Here is an 18,089-nt window from a genome sequence, read left to right on the forward strand (position 1 = left end):
TACCTCATTCTGTGTTCAACTATGTTGGCAATTGAAACCAGAGGCATTTCAACCTTCTTTTAATTTCTCCTTGTGAAGCTGCCTTACTTGAAATTTCTCCTTGTGAAGCTGCCTTACTTGAAATTTCTAAGACAATGGAATTGCTATACTATGTCTTTGTAGTAAATAGGTCAAGTAAAATTTGTGTTCTGATCGGTTAGACAGCACCATGTGACCATGTGAAAATTTCAGTGTATAGTGCTCAACCATGCCCTATACCTAAACACTAGCACCTGTATACTTCACGCCAACGCTTTTTATTGTCTGTGCAGCGATATGCAAGGGGAGGGAGACGAAATTTGGGCAAGGCCTTCTTTAGTTCTTTCAGCTTTATACGTACAGCACAGGATGCAGAAAAGTATGAAGATATGGTAATTCACAAGTCTGCTCAGCACTACGTGGCTGTACAATCCCGTAGTCCATGGGCCAGGCCAGATGTTGGTACCACCTCACCTGAGGTGGCAAAACCTTTTTGGTGTCATTTTGTTTGTCGGACATAGATATGCTTATCAAGCTATGATAGCATTTCCAAATGAGTAGCTTAGTCATAATAAATGAATTTTTAACCAATTTGGTCTGTTTTTATATCCCTATACTTCTGAATCGAAACTAACCGCTACACAAAGAAGAGCACTGTCTTCTGTGGCGTAAATCGGGGGGGGGGGATGGGGATATATCCCCCCTGAAATGGAGGAGGGGGGGGGGGTGGCCTGTACAATCATCCCCCCCCTGAATTTTGAGGGAAAAAATGGAGGAAGCAGAAATGTCATTGTAACAATTTTGACATAATTATTGCATGACGCTTGTACGCCGGCCTTCAGACAGGTAACATAGCTGAACAGTATTCTAAATCTTGTAGGAAAATGCATAATATCTCAAGCGCTCGCTCGCTTCACTCGCTCGCGAAGAAAGTAACATCGACATACAGTCACTGTAAGGTATGGCTCAGACGTTGACAACGTCAAATAGTATAGGCCTACATGTAAACATGCTATGACGCGAGTAACTGGGGACCATCTGCAAAATATGTACGAAAACAAACAAACAAACAAACAAACAAACAATAACAAAAACTATGTCGTCATATTTGAACCCCCTCCATTTCCTGAATCATTCCTGAGAAACGACAGTGACTGATTACTCAGTCAGGATATATCTATGGGCATTCCCAGGGAAGATTAGGGGCGTCGAATATATTGTGACTATTTCATTTTCTTATTTTTCTTTTAAGAAAAGAAAAGAAAATTTTCACCAAAAGTGTGCACCGGATCGCTGAATTTCAGGTCTGAAAATGCAAAATCTTCCTCGTGTGGGAGAGGGATACCCCCCTACACCACCCCCCCCCCCCCCCGTTCGGTCGCTCCGCTCCCTCTCACAGATATTTAAAAAACAAAACAAAAATGTCTTCATACTTTTAAGGTCTGATTTTCCGCCGAAAGTCATCTGACAAGCAAAAAAAAAAAATCAACAACAAAAAATCTTCACATTTTTGCTGCCACTTTCCTCCCACTTTATATATTTCATGCAAAAGAGTGGGACATCCGATCCCTGTAAAGTGTGCTGGGGGGGGGGGGGGGCACCAAGCTTCTTCCCCCCCCCCCCCCCCCCACTCCTCAGTACGGATTTACGCCGTTGCTTCTGTATGTCCACAGGTGTTCTGTTGTAAACACGGTGCACTTAGTCTATTCTCCCTGGTACCAATAACCCATTTTTCGGGTCTTGGCCCATGGACTAATAAACAAGATTTCACTTTATACTCTACACACACAAAATCAGTACCGGTAGTAGATCTTGTAGGGCCTAGACCTACAGAAAATACATGTAGATCTAGGGGTTTTTTACTATAGCAATTAGTCCATGTTTTATTGATGCATCAGGACTTGCTGGGCCCTGTTTTATCAAGATAAAGTTGATTGTGAAATCAACGCTAACTTTATCCAACTTGGGCCCCGTCTTATAAAGCCTTGAAATCAATCACAAGTCCCCAAATCAATCGCAATTTGCATTGCAGCACACATAACAAGAAACTTGTGATTAATTTCTATCACAAGTCTTTATAAGACAGGCCCGCTCTAACTTTAAATCTACTGTACTGTAAGTTTCCGTTTTACGAAGAGACTATTATAGTTATTATAGTTATTGCTGATCACCATGGCCATGACTTATATTATCTTAATCGATATAACAATTTGTGGACGAGCCTTGCGCCTCCTCATTATCCGAAATTGCGCAATTTTCACTACTGAGTATTTTATGTTCACATGTCGTCTGCGCGGAGAGGAGAGGAAATTTTGGTAACCAACGCAACAGAACGTGAGTATAGAATATGCGTTAAATGCGTCATATGGTTACGACCAAAGTTTTCAGAGTTGAACACAAATGTTAATTTTATGGATTACATGTGCGTTTAGGCTCCGATGGTGTGTAGACTAAAATTACTTTCAACGTTTGCGCGTACCGCGTCATCGCATCGCGTTGTCAGCCGTAGTCCCACATTACTATGTACGTGTAATGCCGTTCATGCGGGTTAATTAAGGTTACTTTCATATGGAATGCTGCACACAGAGACATTGAAGCTGGGAAGTTTAACGTTACATTCGTTGACAAATGTATTAGACATGATGCAATTTAGAAGCCACTGTCTAATAATACAGAATATATATATACATGGATTCCCCGGAAATCCTGGGTTTTAGGGAGCTACATTTCTTACTCGATCCTCGATTTTTTTACTTAGCCTGACCGGGCGGGACCGTTGAGCGACGATGTGCGAGCTAGCTAGTAGAGTCTATAACGTTAGACTAACGAAAGGCCAAGGCCTACTCGGGTACTCGGCTGTGTCTGTACAGTGCTGTAGGACCTATAAATTTATAGCTTTGTTTTTACTTTCCGACGGTAGGCACCTAATTACTAGATTAGTTAGAGTATACAGGCCCATATGACTGGTACAGCGCCATAATATTGGTACACCCAGCACAGGGAGTGGGAGGTGACCTCCCTGGTGCAAAATAAAACCTAACGTTATAATTCTTTTACACACTGAAGCTGACATAGGCCTTTAGCCAAGTGCTAGTCTAGATTAGATAATTCATAACCTTGTGTGTAATTTGTATCATGTTTGAAAGATGCAGCCTGTTACCTCTTAAAATTTCACAGGCCTAAATTTAAACAAGGCGCCAGCAGAGGCCATGAAAAAGCTTCACCAAAAGTTCTTGTTCTTTGTGACCTTCCCGAACTAGAATTTCAAACTAGAAATTTGCAGGCAAGTTAAGATGCGGTCCTCGTCATTTATTTGTAGACCACTGTTTCCCAGTTATGCAGTTGTTGGGCACGGAATGGTGAATAGTCATTTGTGCAAGTGAAGTGTGTTTTTTCAGTCAGACTCATCAAGTGACAATTTGATGCAATTTCAATAGTCGCGCTCTATCCACACGTAGTGCTCCTCTACAAGTTAGTTAGCGTGGATGTGTCTTCCTGGACATTTTGCTGACTAAACCATACAGATAGTCAACAGCAGTCAGATTACAATTGACTAGTGAGCTCACAAAGATGTTTACTTAAAGGACAAGTTCACCTTCATAAACATAAGGGTTGAGAAAATGTAGCAATAATAGTGGAACAATCATTGAAAGTTTGAGGAAAATTGAACAATCCGTTCAAAAGTTATGAATTTTTGAAGTTTTTGTGCAGCAGCTGCTGGATGAGAAGACTACTGCAGTTTACGATGTCACATGCGTACAACAATACAGGAAAATATAAAGAAAATTTCACAAAATTTCATCTTCTGAAAAAAGTACACATTTCCTTGACTAGTTACCGACATATGTTGTAGGTAATATTATTCCCCCTGCCTTTAGAAAGAGGCAAGTCAAATGCTCTTTTATTATGCGAAAAAAGTGAAAATATGTTGAATTTTCTTTACATTTTCTTTATACTGTTGTACTCATGACATCACAAGCTGTAGTAGTCTCCTTGTCCAGCAGTTCCAACACACAAATTTTAAAAATTCATAACTTTTGCATCGATTGTCCAATTTTCCTCAAACTTTCACTGATGTGTTCTACTAATATTGTTGCATTCTCTTAACCCTTATGTTTATGAAGGTGAACTTGTCCTTTGATAAAATCAGCCTTTCCTCCAGACAGACTGTGACATGATTGGAACAGCTCCATGAATTTTTAGTGGTGACAGCGTGTTTGAAGCTTGCAAATTAATGAAGTTTTAATATCAGTGCATACAAATTGAAAGTGTGTACGAGTCATGGACAGGCTTAACTATGATACACAGCCCTGTCGCTGTACACAAGTGTAAAGTCGCAACAGGGCTGTACCGTGTGGACACTACGTAATATTATAATTCTTTGGCGCCAACTCTTGTTTTGAATTTACTGCACCACATTTGTTACAAAGACTACATAAGATGAAAACTTTACTACAGTGAACTCCCATTACAACGAAGTCCTCGGGACCGGCAATTTTCTTTCGTTATATCGAAATTTCGTTATAAAGGAGCAAATCAACAATAAAAATACATAGAGTGGATAATATTGCGGCCTGAATTTTTTCTTCGTTGTAACCGGAATTTCGTTATAACCGTGTTCGTTATAACGGGAGTGCACTGTATTTAGCTACCGTTTTCAGCTGTTGATATTGACATAGATATTTAACAACTTAACAAAGATGACACATCTTTTAATCCTGTACGCCGCAGAAATCGTAGAAGTGAGTCGAAATGTCGGCGCAGCACTTGGCAAAGGGGGCATTGTCGACCGCGTGGGCGTACAAACTCTAGCAGCACAATTTGCATCTTTCAAAGCTGGTAAAGATTTATTTTGAATCGCCCAGCGAAGATCACAGCATTCCGGGTTAAGATTATACTTTTTGCTCAGTGTATGTTGCGTGAAGGCTTTCTATGGACTGAAATACCATGCTCATAGTCTAAGCATCTCAATTCATATGAGTGATTCGTAAAATTAGTGATAAGAATGTATAAATTTTCAACAGTTTTGTTAGTGTGTGGCCGTGTTCGAGAGGTTTAGTAGATATGTGTACCACACACCGTCAGATGCCGTGCGCTAGCACGACTTCTGGTCGGGCTAGGACAGGCTGTACCAAACTTGTCACTAAAGAAGTCAACATAAAAAACTATTTTTGGGGGGGGCAAAATTTCTTCTATGAAATAAATTGTATGCATTTATACTGTCGTTATAATGCCACATAGTTTTCCAAACATACACTCAAGACTTAATCTATTTCGAAACTATAGCACAAAAACCCTAAAGTGTACCAATCTTGGGCATGTTAATCTATGTGTCTATACCCATAAACTAGGGTTTAATACATCTCCACTATTCTAGTGGAGCTGTTTGTTTGTTTTTGTTGGCCCAATCCAATGTCCTAAGATTGGGCCCCATTTCATCAAAAGATGAAATTAATGTAAAAACCAGGAAATCATTATTTTTGTTTTTGTTATGAAATAACTGCATCAAGTACATATGGCTTTTTTTTTAATTCAAAGGCTTACAGACATGCTGAAATCAAAGAATACAGGATGTGGATTGACTGATGATGCCAAGGTAAGCAGTTTTAAGGATCTTTCATCCCAAATAGATAAGCAATTTTTTTTTTCAATAAACAATCTACTTTAAGTACTTATGTGTTTCATATTCATTTTTCTCAAATCTTCTCTTAATACAATGACTTTTTTTTTTTGTTAAGTTTATCCAAATGATGGAAAGCTTTTATTGAAGCTAAAATAAGTAGTTGGCCAGTTAAACATCACTTGTGTTCTCTTGAAACTGTTTACTTACAGTGAGCTGATGGCACTTTTTCAACGAATACAACAGATGGATCATATCAAGGAAGACTGTCCACCTCAATAGTGATGTGCTGGCCTCTGGGATGATAGGAAAAATGCCATGACCTCTTGAAATAATAGGCCTACTTAGTTTTGTGATATGTAGGTTATTGATATGTGCAAGAAGTTTTTATTGATGTGACTTTGGCAATTCTGGAGCAACTATACTGTAGTTTGTCCAATCTAATTTTTGCCAGCATGGGTCATGGTTGTGAATATAAACTGTCCGTCCGTCATCAATTCTTTTCCTACTAATTGAATGTATACCATTTTATGAACAGGTAAATCGTATATTTGCTTTCCATGTTGCCTTTGCATACAAGTGAGATGATTGAATACTGCGTCTGGTCTGGCTATATCGCCTTGTGCATTTTCAAACAATTCTTGTGTGTAAATATGCTCTATAAGCCACATTTCTTGTCGGATTTATTCAAACTTGCTATGTAGGTTTTTGGGGAGTTAATCTAGGAATCAAAAGCTTTCATTGCCAGCGCTCTCATTGTTCAACCTTTTATAGGATGACATGTCATATCCCTTGTATGTTATTATATACATACATTTCTTGCCGGATTTTATTGTATCCTGTGACAGTTAACATATTTTACAGCATTCTTGCCTAAAAAGTAAGATGGGGTATAGGAGACAGGTTAGGGGGGTACATGTACATGTGCTCAATTGCGAGTGCTCTAGGTTTTTTAGTGTGTCAAAAACAGAAGGAATGTGAATGATAAAGAAATATTTATTGCATTAACTACTCTACACTATAGTAACTTGTAGAGGGGACAAGTGGATCACGAATTACAATTAACACCAATTAGGATAGTGTGGGGTAGTGGAGGGGGGAGGGGGCTGTGGAATCTGCCCTCTCCCCCCTCCCCCCCCCCCCCTGCATTTCTTGTAATAACTTGGCAACGCAGGAAGACCTCATCCCCCACCTTCTTTGCCTCTTTCTTTCAACACATTTTGAGACCAAATTGTAATGTCTCTGTATACTGTGATGAACTCACATAGATTTTTATAATGGCATGTTATCCCAAAACATTCACAAGTTGGTGATTTTGTTTACATTCTTGTGAGAAACAGTGTGTGTGTGTGTTTGGGGGGAGGGGGACTGAAGTCAGCCAAATCTAGCATCACCAAAAAAATTCCAACCTGTTAACGGTTAAAAAAGCTTAACTTCATAACAATGTTAAGGCCTATTCCAGTGATATGCCGTTAATATCTTTTTATTTGTCTTTCATTCAGGCAACTAACAGTGCAGAGCTGATGGATCAACTTGTTTCAGTTATCCCAACAATAGCAGTGCCTGTACTAGATGAATGTGAGTGCCAGACCTGCTCGTCTTTCATTTGCACATAATTAAAAAAACAACAACAATTATTAGCATGGAAAATTTTGTTATTTCAAAGGAACATTTTCTTGAAATTCGACAAAATGTAAACATACTTTTGTGAGTATGATAATTGATAGAATATTTATTTCAGTTCTCTGCAATTACAAAAATATTGTTCATATTAATTTTTTTCCCTGTCCCATTGAATACCTCAGATGTCACAAGAAATATTAAAGAAAAAACCTTTACCATGCGAACTTAATAAGATAAAATTATGCATTCAGCCACTAGTTTAATGTCAACAACTTCAACCAATGAATTCTGTGTGTTTGACTGTTTTTATGACGCTCATTATCATTAAAGTGGATACCTTTCTGTACTGAAGTCAGAAACTTTAATGACCATATCAATTACGCTGATGTCAAGGAACCAATTTAATGCAAATATTTTTTTTTTTTAAAGTTACCTAGTGCAATGGACCAAAATTACGCACTGTATAGTGAAATATAGGACACACAACTCAAGTCAGCTGGAGCTCCGTAAAGAGATTTTATATCTTTGGCTGAGATGAGGAATCTGCCGTTAACTTATTGCAAGATGCTTAGAAAACACTGTGATGTGTTAAAAAGTCTACAGGTCGTAAAGAGGAATTTAATCTTTGATTGATGAAGATCGCTTCTCAAATTACTTAGATATCCAAAAACAAAGTGCAACAAAAGCATTCTAATGGGGGTTTTGACCCACTTTTCAGTAGCATTAATTTGTTTTGGATAATTTTTGACATTTCTTAGCAAGTTGTTATCAAAAACAATTTGTATTGCTTAAAATGCTCTTTATTCTCAGAGTTTCAATACTCTATTACATCTCGTAAAAGGTTCATCCAAATAGTTGAAAACAAGTAGTCCCATTTAAACCATTCCATTAAATTGGACACCTCTATTGATTACATTTTTTAATAAAAAGATCTCTTTCCATCACATTAGCATTCATTCATTGTTAGTGTTTTATCTTAAGCTTTAAAGGGTGTGTACAGTTCTGGTTGAAGTGAGGATTTAGCTTTTAACGTTTTGCGAGATATTCAGATAACACTCTATGAGATGTCAAAGAGCATGCAATTCTTAGGTGTGCTGTAAAAGTGGATATTTTCGCGCGACTAATTTTTCGCGCTTGGCTGGGTAAGAAGAGTTTCGCATGTTTATAATTCCGCGGAATAAAGACATCACGCACAGGAACATATTACGGCAAGCAAAAATATTTGCGTGCTTTTATTTTCGCGCTAGTTTCTGGTTGCGCGAAAATTTCAACACCACGAAAATTTCCACTCTTACAGTATCAAAAGTTTATTTGATGAAAATCGGTTTTGAAATGGCTGAGATATCCAAAAGGTGAAACGAAGAGATCCTGATAAAGTTGTGGCCTGTAGTCTTTTATCATTACACCTGTATCACTTTTTTGGATATCTCAGCCATTTGAAAACCAATTTTCATCAAATAAACGTTGAATCCTTAAAATTACACGCTCTTTCATATTTCATAAGAGGTTTCTCATTTTCTCACTTAATTAAGAATGTTAAAAACATGAATCCCCACCTCAGCCAGTACTGTACAGTCCCTGTAATGTGAAATATAATTGGGATGCAATATGTGTGTAATATTTTCATAAATGACACTCCCTGACTTGAATCATTCGTATTCTCTTTCTGCAAAGTTGAGGCAACTCCACCGGTGCATCCTAAACCATGCCAGGCAACATCATCATGTCAGCAGCAAGTTCTGTCATCACAACCTTTGCAGTCATCAACAACAACACCAACACAACCAACACCAACACATAAACCACCAACATCAATGACGTCAACCAGGAAATCACCATCAGAACCAACCCTACATGAAATTCAAGTTGAGCTCCTGAACACCAAACGTGAGCTGCTCTCTGTTGAGAAGCAGGATTTGGAGGTTAGGAGGGAGGAACTTAACATTTTGAAAGACATTCGTACCTTGCTTAACAATCTTGTTTCTCAGGAGGATTGAATCAGATGTGCTCCTCTTTTGGCAGTATTAATAAGCCATTTTAGTTCTTGTAAACATTGGTACAAATGACCTTTCCTTTTATCTCATTTAGTTAGGCTCTTCACTTGTTTTCAAAGCAGTATAATGCATAAGCTTGCCCGATTTAACAATATATGGAATTCGTGTTGAAACAAATAATGCAATTGCATTGAGAACATGTGATCAGATTACTCCAGTAGTTTTCAATTTCACCGGCATCCATGTCATTGTTTTTATAGAATGTAATAACAGCATATTTCCTGTTATATTGCAAAATACTATTTTTTCTGTTAAATGGATGTGCTGGCAAGAACCATTTAGATAAGAATCACATGAATAATCATCGCATCACAGATGAGTACCTCAACGAATTTACAAACCATACAGATTGTTGGTACAAATAACCTTTTCCATCTCTTGCGAAAATTGGATTTACAATTTAGTCTATTCATGTGATCAACATCAAGTACAAACAAAACTACCAATACCACGAGTTCTTCATTTTCTAAAGACAGCTTTTCAGCTGTTTGCCATTTTATTTAAAGAAACATTAAGCTGAAATGATGTTGTTAGTCTCTCATTACTAGTCAACATTTCAGTAAACTATGTTAAGCAAGAGGTGATTGAAAACGTCTATTTCAATAGCATACCCTTCAGATGAAAATTGTGAATGGGATCGACCCTTCATTCTTTATAAGTCAGCAGGTTAGTACAGAGTAAATGCAACAACATTTAATGAAGGTGTATCATAGCATGTAAAAGTCAAGTTTAAGTCCACCAAAGCAGTTGCCTTCCTGCATGAATGGAAAAGAGTTTCCTCAGTAAGCAGATATAGAGACTGTGTCCCATCATGAAGTGATTGAAGTTATAATGTAGGTATCATACCTTTCCTGAAATGGTTGCACATTTTACTACTCAAAATCTCTTACTCTGTTCACATAAACATATCAAGTGTGTGGCAAATATCCCTGAAGATGCATTGGCAGTGATGAGATAATAATTCATAAGGAGCATTGAGTTAACTGCTCAACAATGTGTGGTTGTGAAGAAGAATGAGATAGATATTTCCCACAAGCAAGATTTCGCGCTCAGCTGAGTAGGATGGATTCGGCATATTTTCAATTTTGAGGAACCAGGGCGTAAATTACTGGAACATTTGGCATGCAAGAATAGTTGGTTGCTTTCATTTTTGCACTAGGGTCTGATTGTGAAAAGTGTGCTGAAATTTCCACTTTTACAGTACTTCATTATGTTATGACCTTCCATGAGTTTCTTGCATTGTTAACAATATAACCAAGTGATGTCTTCTATTGTACATGTAGTGATTATCACAAACAGTGCATGACGCAGCTCCAATATAAACACCTTAGCAAGAAGTTTTGTAAAATAATAATTACAGTAAACATTTGCAGAACACCTTTTTACACTGGATACAAATGCCCCTTCCAAAATAATTTTTTTTTCTTCTTCACACTTGCCAAACGCATCTATCAATTTGGTAATCAGTTTTATACCACCAATGTGGATAAAGTTGGTCTGGTGAACTGGTCATGTGCTATACTGATACAATCAAATGACATGACGCTATATGCAAAGAAGTTGTTATATGCAGTTGAAATATGACCGAAATCATATATAAGTTGATGTCCACGTTGTGATGTAGATGAATTCAGTGGTCCAGTCCACATCCAATCTTGCTTTGTTTCCATAAGTTGTTAGTGGCTGAAGAGAATTTGACAGAAATAGAGAAATTACTATTGATTAGATCATTATTCAGACATGATGATTACCCTTCAATATAAAACCAACACAATTTATCAAGACATTGACTTCTAGTTAAGACAACGTTTTGAAAAGAGCTGACTCTGCGCTTTAAGATGATGTACCCAGTAATTCAAATGGACTCTTCCAACCTACTTAATTTTTGGAAATATCGAACCTACTGTGGAATAGTCAACTGAGAAAAGAGGCTCTGAAATACAGCATCCATTCAAGTGCTTAATTTACACGAAGCTGTGCTATCTATTTAATGAATGGAACAAAAACAGGATGTATACCACCAGGGCAGTAACATTGAAGAGTTTTTCTGATTAAGCTGAAATTGATCATACTCAATTAACACATTATTTCCATAGTTATTGGCAACCTTTAAAGGTAATATCATTATTCTTTCAAATATTGTTAAAGTTCAAAGTGAAGAGTGTGCTAAGGATTTCAAAAAATAAAAAGGGACCTCTAAAATGTACCTCATCACACTGCTGTACAAAAAAAGGAGATTTTAAAAAAAGAATTGCTGATAACAAACTTTTCAGTTTATTTCATGATCGAAAGCTTAGGACTCATAGGAAAAAAGCTCTTTGAGAAAATATGAAAAACTCAAGATTGACTTTGTTGTTCAATTTCACCTTTTCTGAGTCCTCATGTAAGATCAAGGGGGTGCAATTTTCTATTGATATTGCCAGCTGGTTATTGTAATGCATGTTCACTTACATGCAAATAACCTGTAACCTTACAAAAGTAACTTCACATTGGATGGTTGGACGATTTCAGTATAAAGATATGGTTCACGTTTATGTTAAGGGATAAATATTTACGCCCAACCAAAAAGTGTCAATGGAGGTGTTTGATTTGATTGTTGTCTGTCTGTTTGCCTTTCCGTCCATCCTTTTAAAAGGAATTGACTTCATGTACAGCATAAGGGCAATTCTGCAGTTAGGTGAACATGACGTGGATAAAAGAAATGTGCCTCTTTATCTTATTCTTTAATTTAGGTATCAATTAATGCTGTGGATGTTCACCAATCACTAAGGTCTTTCAAATTCAGGTTTTATTTTTCGTATTTATTGATTTTGCGAGATCTAAAACCATCATTTAAAATGTACATGTGGGACTGGGGAGCTGAAATTCACTTAAATGCCAATTACAGTGGGTTGCTTTGAAATTTTTTCCTTAAATTTTTGCTAAAAGGTAAAAGATGAATACATTGAAGTACTCCAGAAGTCATGCAACATTTTGTCAATTATAAAAGGGTGAAATGACCTGCGGAATTACTCAGGACAAATGTAACGTTACTAACCGTAACATTACTAACCACGCATTTGGGGGTCTAGCTAATAAATTATCGGTTGAACTGCTAAAAATATTTGCATGAACATTTGTCATGATGCAATAATTGAAATCAATGCAACACTTTATATGAACTTTTTGTTACAAGACATTGATTTTTTGGTCATGTCTTTTTTCGTAACGTTACTAACCAGCCCTTCTAGTTGCCGTAGCAATTCTAATATTTATTGGATTGTACTCATTCTTTTCTATATCATAGACCTGGGAAGGATGTACATGTCTTAACATGATTTTGACTTGAAATGAATAAATGGTGATTTAGTAGTAAAAATACATTTCTAAATTTCTTTAAATGTAACGTTACTAACCGCGGCATTGCCCATAAGTGTTTCAGATGCCCTTTTCAAATGTGGCTTATGTATGTAATTATGTATTGGTGGAAGAAATTGTGCCTTTCAACTGTTGGATATACCTGCTGAAGTTATTAGGTTCAAGGTCACGTTTTGAATATGCCAGAAATTACCCCATATCTCTGAAATACATTTATTTCAGAAAATAAAGTGTGTGCATGTATTACCATGTAAAAAAAAACTGGAGGGAAAGTTTTGAGTCATTGGGTAAAACTGATTCTGATTCTGATTGTAATTTCTTGAGCCATTGGGTTCATAAGTAAAAAAAAAAGAAATTCCTAAGGTGAAAATGTCAAAATTTGTCATTCAATCCTCACATTTCCCATTATGACTTCTTTTTTTTTTGCCATAAATTTTTACCCTGTTATATCTCTTTTTATCTGTTATATCTCTTTTTTAAAAATCTGTTATATCCCATTCACGTACAATTTCTTTTACGCGATTGGGCGAGACACATTATGGCACTTGCCTTGTCTTGTATAAATAGCATCAATGTGTGTTAAAGATACATAATGAAATGCCAGATAGTTGCAATTACTCTATATCGAATGTTATTATTTGTATCTTAATTGTTATATTATTTTTATTAATATAATTGTTTTTAATATCTTCAATGATGTTCTCTACACCTTTAAATTATTTAGTGCAAAATAATAAATGTATATTTATATCCTGTATATTATATATTTATTCCTGTATCTTAACCCTAATCAGGCCGGGCTCCCGCCGCGATGTTTCATGACTTTTTTCTTTCAAGTATCGCGCAACTTTTGAGACCAAAATTGTTGCGCCCGCGCATACCGTTTTGACGCGACGCCCGTTCGAAAAAAATTTGTCAACCCCAAAATTGCTCCAAAACGTGATTTTGTGTACAAATCCAATGCAAATTGTGTTTTTTCAATTAATTCACATAAAAATTCATATCTTGACTTAGAATGGACGAAATTAATTTATTTTAGCATAATAAAGCTTCGAAAAATGTCTGTGACAAATTTTGGCCAAAAAAACAAACAAAAACAAAAGGTCGAAAAACAAGGAAATACATAAGAAATTAAAAAAACAATCAAATACATAAGAAATTAATTTCGATACAGATTTTTTTTATCCTATGTCTCAGGAGAATGATACAAGAAACATTTTTAAAAAGAAATTAGCTTAATTAGAGCATTAATAAGTGATTTAGAGCCCAGAACTGATTTTATGCATAAATTACAATAATTAATTAATATAAAATATAAGAAAAATTTTTCGGAGAAAGCAACCATACATTTTGATAGTATACGTCGCGGGCGTTGCGTGTGCCGATTTTCGGCGCGATCACGCGTTCCACAGGCGAGATCTGAAGGGGGGGCGGAATCCGCCCCCCCGATATAGCATAGCCAAAAAAGCCCAGCCTGATTAGGGTTAAAAGTATAGTTGCAGAAAGTCTGTTATAAATATTGGAAATTATCAGTAAAGCGATCTTGTGAAAGAAGATGTGGGCAAGAGGTAATTGTCAAGTGAAAATGATCAAATCCTCTAATACTAGCCCTCTGCAACAAATGAGTCATCAGAATGAAATCTGTAGTATTTCAAAAATGTTTGAGCACGTCATACATTTGAGGTTGTGGTAACAATATTTCAAGTCTCTCATTTTGAAGACCAGACAAATTGGAAAATAATGTAATATTGCAGAGTTATACTAGTCACAACGGCAGCATTTGTATTTATGTGTTAAAACCCACAGAAGAATAACTGATTGCATCGTTGTTTAACTTAATCATTTCTTTCAAAAAAAATATATTGTGTTTAACCAAACCTCTAGCCAGATATCTCTCTGCAAATGGAAAAAATAGAAAAGCACATGCCTCCACCAAGCCAGGAACTCATTTCCACCCTTACACGCATGCAATTTCCAGAAATGCTATTACTAGTAAAAGCCTTTTGCTTATGTCATTTTACGCTGCATTTAAAGGGAAGGTAAACCCAAAGAGCAATGTGGATTGAGTGAAAGCAGCAACATTAGTAGAACACATCAGTGAAAGTTTGAGGAAAATCGGACAATCGATGCAAAAGTTATGAATTTTTAAAGTTTTGGTGTTGGAACTGCTGGATGAGGAGACTACTAGAGGTTATGACGTATGAGAGGACAACAATACAAAGAAAATACATTGTATAAAGGAAATTCAACAAAAATTCATTTTTCTAGCATTATGAAAGAGCACTTGACTAACCACTTTCAGAAAGCAGGGGGAGTAATTGCTACCCTTAACCCTAAAGGGGCCGGGCTTTTTTGGCTATGCTCAGACCGGGGGGATGGATTCCGCCCCCGATCGCGATGAAATTTTGCATGCGTGAGACCCGAGTCATAATCTACAAGATTGTGTCATAAGATTTTTTTGAAACAATCAATTTCTAATTTTAATTAATTAATTGTGCAAATTAAGCTCAAGATGATATTTTAGCCTAATTAAAAGCAATGAGAGTCTAATTTTTGATCTGCAAATCTGTTTTAGCATATTCAACAATTGTACATCACAAAAACTTCCAAATCTCATTTCAATTCTTATGTATTTTATTGTTTTCAGAATTTCTTATGTATTTCTTTGTTTTTCAACTTTTGTTTTTTCTTTGTTTTTTCATTGGAAATTGTCACTGACCACTTTTCTACCATAATTAGCACAAAATCAATCAATGAAAGTGATTAATTGTAAAAATAATCAGGTTTTTATGACTTTCATGACAGAGCACTGTTTTCCATAGGAAATGTACACAAAATCACAAAATTGTGACCGTTTTGGGGCGACATTCCGTGACAAAAATGGGCGTGGCTTCGCAAAAGTATGCGCGGACGTTGCAAATTTGGTCTCAAAAGTTGCGCGAGACTTGAATGAAGAAAGTCAAGAAGTCTCGCGACGAGGCCTTCTCGCGTTACAGAATTATAGCGCGAAACGTCGAGGGGGGCGGATTCTGCCCCCCCCCCCCCCCCCCCCCCCCCCCCCCGGCACTTTTAGGGTTAACATGTGTCAGTATCAAGTTGACAGAATTTGTAATTTTCATGAAAAATGGATTTTTGTAGAATTTTCTTTATATTTTCTTTGTATTGTTGTCCACTCATACGTCATAACTTCTAGTAGTCTCTTCATCCAGCGGTTCCAACACCAAAACTTTAAAAAGTCATAACTTTTGCATCGATTGTCTGATTTTCTTCAAACTTTCACTGATGCGTTCTACTAATGTTGCTGCTTTCACTCAATCCACATTGTTTTTAGGGTTTATCTTCACTTTAAGGGCAGACCTTACTGTGTTGATGTTCAGGTAAATTTACATTTTTTGTCAAAAGATTAAAAATTCTTCAAAAATGCACATAAGTGTCAGGTCTTTACCAAAATCGAATGAGGAGTCTGTTGTATCAGTATTGACTTTCTATGCAAGTTTCATGTTTGTCCTTTCAAACCTTATTAGCAATTTTGCAAACAGACAAACCAACGCTGATTAACACTTAACCTCCTACTTTGTAGCCGGAGGCTATAAAGAAAATAAAAGGCGAAAATATGGCTAATTTAGTCTTTGTTTCACTGTCAAGGATGTCATGAGATTTTAGTGAAATGAATAGAAATGTAGCAAGTGAAAATGTAAGATTTCATTTGGTGATTACACTACACTGAGTATGTCTTAAATTGAGGAACTTGTTAAATATGTTACTGTCAGTTTTTGCATTGGAATTAGATATGTTACTGTCAGTTTTTGCATTGGAATTAAATATGTTACTGTCAGTTTTTGCATTGGAATTAAATATGTTACTGTCAGTTTTTGCATTGGAATTAAATGTTACTGTCAGTTTTTGCATTGGAATTAAATATGTTACTGTCAGTTTTTGCATTGGAATTACCTCTCTCATTACTGATGTACATATGGAGTAATAAATTTTAATGTATATAATATGAATGAATTAGTCTATCAGTCATATTGATTTCTACACTAACATTGGATTTGGTGGTTCAACTCTTAACAGATAGGTCATATTCATAAGCTGCTTAGAGTAACTTCTCACTTGTGTGCAGCAAGATATCGAACATATTCTGCACGGGCAGCAACATCAGACAGGTCACTCTCTGGGATGGCATCCTGTGGAATGGCATCATGTTGCAGCTCTGCCATCAACATGTCATCCATGACTTCATCAGGTCCACCACAGTCCTTGCTCAACTTGAACAGGATGCAGCGTGCCATTATCACCTAATGGGATAATAAAATTGTAGCACATTTATGTTTATGGATGAATCAAATATGGATATGATCTTTGGAGGAATGATGTTACCGTACAGAAACATGATGTAGAAGTTAAGAAAGATTGTAAATAATCTGTGAAGAAGTCACAAGTTTTACATGTATTTGGATGATACCATTGCTTGACGAGGATAAAGATTGCTAGTATAATACAGTTACATTAGTTGGCATAGACAAATATATACATGAATGAGATTTTTTTTTTTCTCATGTTCACTGAAAAAAAAATGCAAGGGTGATGATCATCGAAGAATTAATTGGAAAAAAGATATCAATATTACTCATGTTTTTGCACTGTATCATTTGAACTTTTTTTTTGCAGGGGATAGTGAATACCATTATTAGTAATTATCTATTATTACCTTGCAGGCTTTTTCTGGCCTCATCTGCATTCCGTGTCCAAGAAGACATCTGAATTTCTGTTTCAATTGCCCATTCACCTGCTCAATCAGGACCCTTGTTTTGATTTGAGCACTGTTTGATGAAACATACATATTAAAGAATGTTTGAATTGCATAATTATGATATTCACAAGTATTTTTTTTTTAATAGACCGTCCCTTTTATGAATCTGTAGATAAAAAATGAAAGCACAGTGCTTATGACGTTACGGTTTACCTTTCCTATACACACAGCTTTGATAATGAGTTAGTTTCATTGACACAAGTCACATACTACATTAAGATGATTTGTATTGTTTTCTGAGTTTATCTAATTTTATTTCAATACTAGAGTAGCATAGACGCTGTCATTTCATTTTTTTTAAACTGGTTTTTATGTACACCGTATCTTCCAGCAAGGTCACTCACTTGTTGTAGGCTTCTTCCTGCTGGTTTTGTGGATTTTCGAAGGGAGTCAGGAGCCATGGTTGGAGAGGGTAGCCCGAATCCCCTAGAAGTACTCCTTCCAGCTGTCCTCTTCCAAACAGCTCTGCTAGCTTGCTGGTCTGTTTTCAAATGACATCAATGTTAAAAAAATTGATAAGAGGTAAACATTATCATAAACAACTATAACATTTTCTCCCTAAAGAAAGAATGTTTGTTTAAAATAAATGTGGAGAAACTTTAAA

The 18,089-nt window shown here is 36.3% G+C and overlaps 1 protein-coding gene across 1 annotated transcript; it reads left to right on the top strand.

Moving 5' to 3' along the window:
- Positions 1-2,306: 2,306 nt before the first annotated feature.
- LOC139737364 (uncharacterized) lies at positions 2,307-9,349 on the top strand. The gene is made up of 4 exons (XM_071648041.1): positions 2,307-2,352; positions 5,557-5,614; positions 7,141-7,216; positions 8,936-9,349. Exons 2-4 carry the CDS (start codon positions 5,567-5,569, stop codon positions 9,256-9,258), a joined length of 447 nt encoding a protein of 148 aa, XP_071504142.1. The 5' UTR covers positions 2,307-2,352; positions 5,557-5,566; the 3' UTR covers positions 9,259-9,349.
- Positions 9,350-18,089: the final 8,740 nt, after the last annotated feature.

The sequence above is a fragment of the Diadema antillarum genome, unplaced genomic scaffold (genome assembly GCF_040938485.1).
Source record: "Diadema antillarum isolate AM-2024a unplaced genomic scaffold, OU_Dant_1.0 seq00000690_RagTag, whole genome shotgun sequence".
Taxonomy (NCBI): domain Eukaryota; kingdom Metazoa; phylum Echinodermata; class Echinoidea; order Diadematoida; family Diadematidae; genus Diadema; species Diadema antillarum.

What these genes read in the sequence shown, in the direction of transcription:
- LOC139737364 (XM_071648041.1), top strand. Translation starts at nt 5,567, where the DNA reads ATGCTGAAATCAAAGAATACAGGATGTGGATTGACTGATGATGCCAAG. An exon ending in GATTGACTGATGATGCCAAG is followed by an intron (nt 5,615 to 7,140) that starts GTAAGCAGTTTT and finishes TCTTTCATTCAG; the next exon opens with GCAACTAACAGTGCAGAGCT. An exon ending in AGTGCCTGTACTAGATGAAT is followed by an intron (nt 7,217 to 8,935) that starts GTGAGTGCCAGA and finishes CTTTCTGCAAAG; the next exon opens with TTGAGGCAACTCCACCGGTG.